We start from the raw sequence: 11,309 nt of genomic DNA, 5'->3' as shown, positions 1-11,309 counted from the left end.
GGAGTCCAAGTAAGGGAACAATACATTTATTTGGGTTTTCATCAACCTAATCTTCAAAACCCCGCTGCTCCGATTTTCTGGGCAATCTCACGCTCCATCGTCCCCTCCCTCGTGAACAAGACCCTGAGATAATTGAACTCCTCCACTTGGGCTAAGGACTCATTCCCTACCCGGAGTAGGCAATCCACCGGTATCCTGCTGAGAGTCATGGCCTCAGATTTGGCGGTGCTGTTCCTCATCCCAGCCGCTTCACACTCGGCTGCCAGCCGATCCAGCGAGTGCCGGAGGTCACAGGCCGATGATGCCATCAGGACCACATCAGCTGCGAAAAGCAGTGATGAGATCCTCAGACCAACCCACCATGATTGACTATGCCTCAATATCCTATCCACGAATATCACAAACAGGATTGGTAACTAAGTGCAGGCCTGGCAAAGAACAACACCCACCGGGAACGAAACTGACTTTCTGCCAAGCACGCGGACACAGCTGCACCCAATCTGTTTAGGTTTCAAAATTAATAAATTCAAATGTTTTCAAAGTAGTGTATCGTTAGTGAAGGAACCACATGGGAGACACACGTTTCAGACGTGAACTGCAGTTCTCGCGCCAAAGGGAACCGCCTTTATTATTCACAACACAATAGAACACACAACAAACACGGGCTTTTCCCAGCACCCTAAGCATCTCGGTGACGGTGCCTGATTCCCCCCCCCCCAACTCCACCTTCACCTAGGTGTCCACTAATAACTAAACCACTGCAACCACCTAATGTCAGTACCGTAAAGGACCCAGGAGGGCCCCGGGAAGGTCCAACTAATAATGGTCTGAACCCTCCCAGGATCCTTTGCGGCACTCTGGACCGGCGTTTAAACTCACAGTCGCCATACAGCCCCAACCTAAGGCGTTGATCGTCCTGACGACCCCGAAACACTGAGTGTTAAGGGGCCAGTGCTGATGGCCGGGCTGCCTGGGCCCCTCAGCCAGAGACTCCACATGGACTCTCCAGAGTCTCGGTGGCAGTGTCAAGACCACCGGTGATGCGCGGCCCAGTTCTTCTCCCCATGCCCGGACTGGAGCCTCACGGTCTCGGTGCCGAGGGCGATGGCTGCCCCGCCCACGTCCACGCGGGCTCCCCCCGACGTGTCAGCAGGTCCAGGCCGATGATGCAAGGGTCCTGGATGTCGGCGAGCCAAAACTCGCGCACAACCTCCTGTTCCCCCCCCCCCCCCCCCGGGAGGACGCCAGGACGCACAAGGGAGACCGTCGACCCGGCCCTGGTGCGACCCGGACCTCGGGGAAGGTGGAGTGGTTGTCCCCGCCTAACTGGGCCCCTCCGCCGTAAGTGCTCCGTCTCGGGGTGCGGGCGTGGGGCAGTCACGGGCCAGGTGGCCAGGCTGGCCACACCGGAAACAGCAGCGGCCGCTTGTCCCAGATACCCGTTGGTCAGGTGGTGGTGGTGGTGGTGGGGGACGCTTGCGCGAAGCCCACCTTCCTCCCATCACCAACGTGTCTTTGTATATTGTACAAATGTCTACCTGTTTCACTCATGCCCCGATGCTTCTGCCATGTATTTTGTGCATATGTCCTGATGAAGGATTTTACTTTTGCTTTGCTCAGAGGAACCTGTAGGTCTACATGTGATATCTTGAGTGCTTGTTTGGCCAGAATATCCACTTGCTCATTTCCCTTCACACCAACATGAGCAGCAACCCAGATAAAAGGTGTGAATATGCTCTCATTTGCAGTCTGTACATTATAAGAAATACTTCATTGATTAGATCCATTCTAAATGACGACCTTCCTGATCTAATGCTGGATAGAGCTGAAAAACTGTCAGAAGTAATAACTGTATTGAGTATCTCCTTCTCTCCTATCCACTGTAATGCCAATATCACTGGCAACAGCTCTGTGGTGTATACAAATACATGGTCTGATACCCTTTTCTTAATGCAAGTATCACTCGCCGGGATGAATACTGCTGCACCTGCTCTCCCTTTGACTGGATCTTTGGAGCCATCTGGGAAAATGAATACTGAGTTTGTGAAATGTTGATCAAAATAGTTCTTGACTATGTGACACACTGGAAGATGTTTGGAATTATTCTTCAATTCCAGCTGTATATTGAGGTCAACACTTGGCAAGGGGAATAACCAGGGAGGAATTGATGAGGATGAATCTGGAACTGTACTGTAGTTGACAGAACCCAACAGTTGCTGCTTTTGCATCACCAACCCGTCCAAAACTCATGAGATGAGACTCGTTGTGTTCCCTTTCAAAAGCAGTCTTTCAAAACGCTCTTTGCAGGATGTGTATCACAGTGCCCCTGAAATAACCCAGTATGCAAGCATTAACTTGATTCTTCTTATTCTCAGACTTGTTCGAGGGGTTGTTCATACAGTTTTATTGATATGGGTGTTATTTTATGTCGTCTAGAAAAACAGATCACCCGAGTTTTTGCCAGACAGTTTGAATCCCCATTGTTTCGTCCATCCCTCCACTTGGCCCACCGCAGCTTTTCACAAATGAGACATTGCGGCCTCTTATCCTCAAAGCCCCGTCATCTGCATACAAAGACCTTCCCACACCTTGGTCAACCAGAAGAAAAAATGTCATTTATCATGACGACGATTTGTTTCATATCTGGCAACCCAGGGTACTCGGAGGATCGGGATCACAACACACAAGCCAAAACAAAGACAAACGTTCCGACCCGGAACGTAGGGTACCTTTCTATGGATAACATTGCCATTTAACATGTCTCTTTAATCTATGATGAGATAATGGTTGATTTATAATTTAGTAAAATAAATTTGGTACATATATAGCGCCTGTAAAACAAAAACAAATATATAAACAATATATTATAAATATTAGAAAAATATGTATATTAAAATATTTTCTGTGTTTCTAAATATTAAGTAACATAAAGTAGTAGGCTATTTAGGTAAAACCGACAAACGCTCCTCCTTAGTCATTGCCCATGACTGTGCAGCTTTTTGGGTCTTGTTTTATCAGGACGTTCTCCTGCGTAGCAGGAACTTTTGAAGGGGAAGAATTATGAAGGAGGACAGGGATTCAATTATGTCCGATGTCCCCAGCAATGCGCCAGAACGTGAGTATTAAATGCAATTGTTTGTATTATTTAATGTCCAAAGGAGAGCGTCTCTTGTTTTTAGGATATTTTAAATAACTTTGTAGCATTTTGTAGTTTACTTTGTCGGTTTCACAGATCAGCAAAATATAGCGATATGTCATTTCTCTTGCGTCATCTCCAAGCGTTTCGAGAAAGTTATTGTTGAAGCTTGCTTTGAAGTATACACCTGTAATACATGTGTATATATATTGAATAATAGCCTAACCTACATTTACAATGTGAAATAAATTCGGCCAGTCGTCAATGAGCTAAACAGTTATTCACGATGGCTTGCTTCTAAGGAGGATGATGTTACCAAGGAAGCTTAACTCACGTTTTAAAAACACATGAACTCTAACGTATGAAGTTATTTATACATTTTATTCAAGGGTCTAAAATAATATTTCTGTGGTCTACCTAACCCTACAGTTTACTTCATCTGGCTTCTCTAAAAATGTTTATTCAAATGTTTTCAGACTGTCCTGGGACTACCAGTGAAAAGGCAGGGCAGAGCTCCGCATGCCAGGGCTGTCCGAACCAGACGCTATGTGCCTCTGGTGCCACCAAGGCTCCTGACCCCGGTAAGACAATGACTCTTTCTTCGGCCTATAGGGCTTCACTCTAACAATAATGCAGTCGTTGTTGTCAGTGGTACATATGCATTGTGCCGTTATTGATCATAAATCCTATTTAATCGTAATCTTAACCAGTGTGCTCCACCATCAGTAACCTGTTGTTTGAATGCACCCAAGACGTATTGAAGATGCAACTTCGATTGCTGCGTAAGCCTAAGTACATAATTGGCCCGCCAACGGCTTCATATTGAAATGAATCAAAATCATAAAATTGCGTAAGCTTTGTGTCCATGACGTCTGATCATTTTAAAAGGCAAAAGAGAGTTTTCTTTGAGGGCCCAACCCACCAGGTCCCTAACCCACTCCCTCTCTGTCCCACCAGCCATTGCGGAGATAGCGGAGAAGATGCTCACGGTGAAGCACAAGCTCCTGGTGCTGTCTGGGAAGGGCGGGGTGGGGAAGAGTACCTTCAGCGCCCACCTGGCCCATGCCCTGGCCAGCGACGCCAGCAAGGAGGTGAGGGGGAGTACGGCCTGCCTGGGCTTTTATACTAATAAATGTGAAAAACAACATTAACATTATCTCTAGATGAACTTAATCGGCCACTGTGCACTGAACTCGACAAAGTGTTGAGTAGAAGGACATCTGAGATGACTATTTACAAACCCGAGCATCCACCGTTGCCTATCTGCTACACAGCATTCAATCTCAATACAACATCCCAAGACATCCCTTAGCGATGCATCATTCAGATCCACTCCTGGTCTGAGTTTGACTTGGTTACGGCAGAGCTTCATTGTATAGCGGCTCACACCAGACGCACCAGGGTCACATAGTAGAACGACAACACGTCTGAACATAAGATTCCAGGTTCTGTTCTGTGTTTAACATAATCAGTCCCAATGGATGATGCTGCGACGCATGCCAAGGTGCGTTTGTAGAATGCAAACACACTTTCTTTTAGCGAGTGTGTACCCCCCTGGCCATGAAAACAATAGAAGTCTCCCTTTGGCAGCAGCATGCTACTGCTTGCCCCCTCATACACTAACTCAAACTGATGTTACTTTATGCTTTTGGTGGAGCAGCCCGCAGGGAAGGTTAAAGAAGGAATTTTAATAGCTCAACATTGTAGAAATGTCACACAAAAAGTGCTGCAGCTATTGCAAGTAGCATTTTGCAAGTCATGGTGAGTATGCTAGCCATCAACGAATAAGATGCAAAACATTTGTTTTTTGTCACAGGAAGTTCAGGCTTTATTGTTTCATTGTTAAATGTTCTACTGACAAAATGGTAAAGTGTGTCTACAGACTAAAATCATGCTTGATCTGAATAGCGTATCCTTTTTTAGGTTATAATGGTACGGCAATTGTTGCTGCATAGTCTGTCTTCATACATCACTGACGTATTCACTGCACATCTACCAAATATTCGGTTAGATAACCTGGAATTATGTGAGATTGCAATGGAGGATTCGAACGTGAGGTTCGGATGCTTAATGCACACCCAGATCAACCTTAATATTTTAATTGTAAGTAAATTACAGATCTCTGTTGTCCATTACTTTAAGTAACAAATCCCTCTATGGACCATAATGAGGACGGCCTTGGTCTGGTTTATTATCTCTCATCATGAAGACAGAGGGGCAGTTATTGTGTTTGTTGTTATCAAGAAAGAAAATTACAGCAAATGACAGTGACATTTCAAGAAGAGGAAGCATTAAACATGTAAACATCGGCCACTGCCATCGGTGAATGTCATCTTATCTTCCGATAGGCCGATGGCGGTAAACGCGAATATCGTCCGTTACCGCTGTTTTTCCGATACATCGGTGCATCCCTAATAATAATCCTTTAATGCACAGTTTCAATGAATTAAGTACGAGGGTATTCACTGAATACTTAATTTGGGAAAATCACTGGGACAGAAGGGCATCCAGTGCATGAAGGCCACATGCTTGTGCCTGAGCTAACTCTGCCGTGGTGAGATGTGTCTCCCTCCGTCTCACTCCGTCTTCCCTGTGTGCCAGGTGGCCCTGCTCGACGTGGACATCTGTGGGCCCTCTATCCCGAGGATCATGGGTCTGGACGGAGAACAGGTCAGTGCTCGGACCCCCACACGACCATGCACACGGCAGTCCAGCCTGACAAGCTTAGCTTGTTTCTTTGTCAACATAGTTTTCTAGATTTTGTACTCTTTTGATTTTATGTATCGGATGGAAATGGTATGATCTAAATTACAAAAAAATCCTCAATGAGATCACATATAGTACAATTACCATCATTATTGAAATATACTTAAAATGTGTGAATGAATGAAATGAATTTTAGGTAGAACAATTCAAATCAAAATATTTTAGTAGTACCCCCTCGAACCTCCTCACGCACCCACCTAGTTGGAACGGAGCTGAGCTTAACCTCTTCGTTTTACCTCCAGGTCCATCAGAGTGGCTCGGGTTGGTCCCCTGTGGTGAGTCATTCCCATCCCCCCTGAAATTGTAACAACGTCTTCTCAATGGTGGATTCTCCGTGCTAAATCTCAGCGTTTGATTGGTCTCCCAGTACGTGGAGGAGAACCTGGCAGTCATGTCCATCGGCTTCCTGCTCAGCAGCCCTGACGACGCCGTCATTTGGAGAGGGCCCAAGAAAAACGGTACTCTCACGTTCAGAGTCATACACGTTGATTCCTGACAGAAAGTGTGTGTGTGTATACCTACCAGTTATTCTCTGTGGCCGCCCCCCTGTTCGACCAATCAGGCATGATCAAGCAGTTCTTGAGGGATGTTGATTGGGGGGACCTGGATTACCTCATCGTGGACACGCCCCCTGGCACCTCGGACGAGCATCTGTCCATCGTCCAGTACCTGAGCTCTGCTGGTATTGATGGGGCTATTATCATCACCACACCTCAGGTAACACATGCACGCAGACAGACAGACACACACACACACACACACACACACACACACACACACTCACACTCCATTCTTCTCTCTTTGATGTCCTTCAGGAAGTGTCACTGCAGGACGTGCGCAAGGAGATCCGGTTCTGCCAGAAGGTCAAGCTGCCAATCATAGGCGTGGTGGAGAACATGAGTGGCTTTGTCTGCCCCAAGTGCAAGGTGATTGGTGCCCTTTGGACACTAGTGCCCCGCCCCCGCCCCCTCTGTCCTTCATTTTCAGTCATCCACCTTTTTTACTCAATATGTATTTTTCAGTGCTGTCAAGCGATTCAAATATTTAATCGTGATTAATCGCATTAATGTAATTGGGGCTGTCCCCTGAAAGTCGATGATTCGAATCATCAGTCGGGAAACCCCGCCGTCGGCTCAGAGAATCTGAGTCGACTGCGGGGTTTGAATCAACGCATTTATTGTGACTTTTTATTATTCTTCTGCAGCGGCAGTTGGTGCTGAAAATAAATCGTGAACTGCACGTACAGATGCCACCGCAGGCTTAAAATTCACCATTTACATCATAACTCTAATGATAATAATAAAGAGAAGCTTTATTTAGACACTGTCCATGTCACTGTGGCGATTGATTCATTGTAACTTTGTTTGCTAGACAGAATCTCGCAGAGGGAAGCGGCTGTCTCCCCTTACATTATTGCTATATTTTCTCTGGGAGCGCAGTCAGTGTGGTGACACAGCGCTGTGTGTTCTTTCGGGCTCAATAAATGCAATCAGATCGTGAAGACGGGGCTCATATAGTGGATTAACCACTAGCCTATACATGAGCCCCGTGTTCATTATCGGAACGCATTATGGGCAGGAGCCTAATTAAAACCCGACAGGAATAAGTTGGCTACAATTCAGACGAGTTTGATTGACAGAAAACTGTTCAGGTGAGAACGTAATGAGCGCAACGCGCAAGCATATATAAAAGGCCTATAGCCGACCAAAACAGAGTGTTAATAGAAAGAAAACTCATTTTTTAAACCTCCAAAAGACCTGCCCCACATGGCCGCCGAACAGTCGAATCTCTGGACTGAAAAGGCAGATCTGATTCGACTCAGAAAATTCCGAGTCGGGGACAGCCCTAAATGTCATAGTTAACTCGCGATTAATCTCACATTCTTTTCTATTCTAGATATCCCTTGATTTCGTGATGCTAGCCTTTTAGTGAGATCAGAGAGTGTTGAGAAGGACGGTAATAAAATATATTTGGTAAGATGGATATAAGAAGAGAGACCCGCAGTGAATTCAACCCGGTCCACTTGACATCCGGTAGGTGGATGACAGTGGTAGGCCTACCGTAAAACTTCAATAGCCCGGGCTTTATTTGTCTCAATCACTGAACTTTCGAACAAAACTCTTGCTCAGCAAAGATGGGAAATACTATAACATTTATTATTTAAACCAGTATGAATATTCCTACCTTACGTAGGCCTATAAACATTACCAGTCTATCTAATAACGCACACACACACACACACACACACACACACACACACACACACACACACACACACACACACACACACACACACACACATGGTGACGAAATGGTAATCGGGAGAGTCTGGAGAATTCACGGTGGGCCGTCAACGTTTTGGGGCTGTCGGGCTGATTGCTGCGGGATAACAATATTGCGTTCATAAAAGTTCCTTGCAGCGCCGTCCGGCAGCCTGAGCTGTGCGCCCGCAACCTCTCACTCACTCTACACACGCAACACATACAATCTGTCAACGTCGCAACCAAGTTGATTTTGTCTAGAGGGGAGTAACTGAGCGGCCCCGCCCGAAGTGGTACAGCCCAGGTGGGCCTTGAACTGCGATTGGTCAGAAAGACGTAACAGCTAATGACAACATTGAACTCTCGTGCAGGCTCGAACAGAGTGACAAACAAACACACACACACTTTTAAGGAGTTTTTCACCTGTATCCTTGCTTGCCCCGACAAGTTTGTGCGGCGTGCTTGTTGTTTTGTTTCCGGTGTAGCTAGATCCGGTATGGAGTTTTTCTAACCTGACTAGTTGTTGCTAGACAGCAGGTGAAAAAACTACAACGTTTGCCAAGCCAAAAGAGCGTTAATCGCGAGCTAAAAAAAATTAACGCCTTTAAAATTGGTTTGCGTTAACGCCGTTAATAACGCATTAAACTGACAGCACTAGTATTTTTATACGATACAAGGCCGCTGTGAAGTAACTGTAACAAACTTTGGTAGTATTATATAGCCCTTTAGCTAAAATGTGTCAGTTCTAGGTAGGTAGCGAGGCTGCTCACCCTTCTGAAGGAGAGAAAGAGAAAATTAACGTATGTCATGTTTCATTGTCTCCCATCACTTTCTCCATGTCTATCAGACCCGTGTCACAGTTCTATTATTGACCTTAATGCATATTTTATCATGCATACAACATAAGATAACATAATGTACATATATCTTATGCATTGTATGCCATGCATAGAACCCCATGAAAATGACCTCTGACCCCCCCCCGTGTCTCACTCTTCTGCTCCAGAACACATCGCAGATCTTCCCTCCGACCAGCGGGGGCGCTGAGCGTATGTGCGAGGAGCTGGGCCTCCGCCTGCTGGGCAAGGTGCCCCTTGACCCCAGGATCGGGCGCAGCTGCGACGAGGGTCGTTCCTTCCTCACCGAGGTGCCCGACTCCCCCGCGGCCCTGGCCTATAACAGCATTGTGAAGAGTGAGTCACACGAACACGGCTCGCATCAAATATCAATTCACACCTAGAGCGTCCGACCGTAAGAGTTTCACGGTGGTCTTCAATGTACAACTTCTAGCTTGTGTCTGATATCCTGATGGGAAGACAAGGCTGTATGTTCCTGGGTATGGCCGCATGGGGCCGACCCAGATGATAGTATGCAGGTTTTTGCATCTCGGACCATCTGTTGTGACTTTGTATTAATAATAGGTGCACACTACTTATTCAAGAAGTACGAGCAACGGAACTCTAATTCCTGAAAAAGTTGTGTAGAAATGCAGCACCATCAAAATCACAAGTTGAACGGGTCCATTTGGTCATCTTCTCGCTCTCGCTCTCTCTCTCTCGCTCTCTCCAGGCATTCAGGAATATTGTTCCAACCTCGTCACAGAGGAGCAGAGCATGGACTGACACAGCGGGCCCTGTTGCACTGGTAAAGAACACACGATGACGTGGAAACACATGTTAAACCAAACGCCAGAAAAAAAAAAAGATTGGCGTCCTGGCAATGCATTGGCTTCCGTCATGGCAATGCATTCTTAAACAACCGACAGAGTTGGTGTCATCGCAGCATTGGCATTGCTGTGAATTAATTGGTTGAATATTAGGACTGGGTATTGCCAGGCACCTCACAATTCAATTCAATTCGATTCTTTAGGTCTTGATTCGATTAGATTTCGATTCGATATTGATCCAATTGCTTCGATATCGATTCAATAATACGTGCAGATGACAAAAATACCTAAATATTATTTAGAATTAACCATTTCAAAATGAATTAACCATTTCATTGTGCTTTAACTAGCAAAAAGGGAATACACCATTGTATAGTATTGTTCCTGAGCTAAACTTGCAGCGTAAAAGTAATAATCGTAACATGGACAAATGTAAAAGGGCATGTATATTTAGGCAAACTCGCTTCTAGATTACAATGACTGAGTATGCTTTTTTCTTTCTTTTTTTAATGGAAATAATTGATTTCAAAAAAATTCTGAATCGAAATTGAATCGAGAACAAATAAATTGCTGTGTATTGATGAATCGATATTTTTACCCAGCCCTATTGAATATATGTTGTTCCAGGACCCGAGGTTTGATACCCTGCTATCCAAGAGATTCCTGTTCACGTGGCCGATGGACTCAGTAGAAGGGGACTGCAGTGCAGCTCAGTCATTGGCCGAGAGGAGACGAGACTCATCGATAACCTTCAGCAATCAACGGATATATGGACATTCCTTTATTACATGGATGGTAAATGTTTTTTAAGGATACTTGCTGACTGTGAATCCATTTTGATCAGTGTGTCCTAAAGTGACACGCACCAGTGTTTATGTCTCTTTAATTATGTCTAGCATACTTCATATTTTTATATGAATTTGTGTATAGGTTGTTTTTTTTGTATGATTCACCTGTAATTACTGATCAATAAAGATATTGTATGATTTATGTAATTTATTTAGCTTCATTTTTTTGGCGGACTGTTATCCCGAAAATTGTCAAATGAAATCAAATTATCAAAATAAAATACCTATACCTCTTGACAATTAGAACTAAGCCTACCCATTGAAATGACTCAGCTTGAGGTACATAAAGTAGGTCTAATTGGATCATCAAGCGTAGTTACTAAATTGGTAGTAATGTTTTTTCTTGTCAATGTTATAAGGAGTGTGTTAATGGGGTTGGATTCTCCGGGAGGGCTAAGCCAGAATTTCCTCAAATTCGTTTTCAGTTAATGCGGTGCCTTCCAGGAATTCCGCTTTTTTTAGTTTATAGTTTATATATATTATATTTTTATGTTAACTTACAATTCAAAATTAAATATTATCGGTCCATGCCATAAACACACACTCAGCATACATATATATAGAGACAAAAATGACAGCAACCTTAATAGTGTGCATTGAACAATTTTAACACACGGGCCAGGATTCGGGTG

At 44.8% G+C, this 11,309-nt stretch overlaps 1 protein-coding gene across 1 annotated transcript; it reads left to right on the top strand.

Moving 5' to 3' along the window:
* The first annotated feature begins 3,017 nt into the window (after positions 1-3,017).
* Positions 3,018-10,824, top strand: nubp1 (nucleotide binding protein 1 (MinD homolog, E. coli)). Its single transcript, XM_079746284.1, has 11 exons — positions 3,018-3,115; positions 3,613-3,717; positions 4,094-4,227; positions 5,738-5,806; positions 6,145-6,177; positions 6,270-6,360; positions 6,465-6,619; positions 6,718-6,828; positions 9,170-9,356; positions 9,733-9,807; positions 10,457-10,824. Exons 1-10 carry the CDS (start codon positions 3,061-3,063, stop codon positions 9,783-9,785), a joined length of 993 nt encoding a protein of 330 aa, XP_079602410.1. The 5' UTR covers positions 3,018-3,060; the 3' UTR covers positions 9,786-9,807; positions 10,457-10,824.
* The last annotated feature ends 485 nt before the right edge of the window (positions 10,825-11,309 follow it).

Source organism: Pollachius pollachius (genome assembly GCF_949987615.1).
Source record: "Pollachius pollachius genome assembly, chromosome: 11".
Lineage (NCBI taxonomy): Eukaryota > Metazoa > Chordata > Actinopteri > Gadiformes > Gadidae > Pollachius > Pollachius pollachius.
This window is presented reverse-complemented; position numbering and strand designations above follow the sequence as displayed.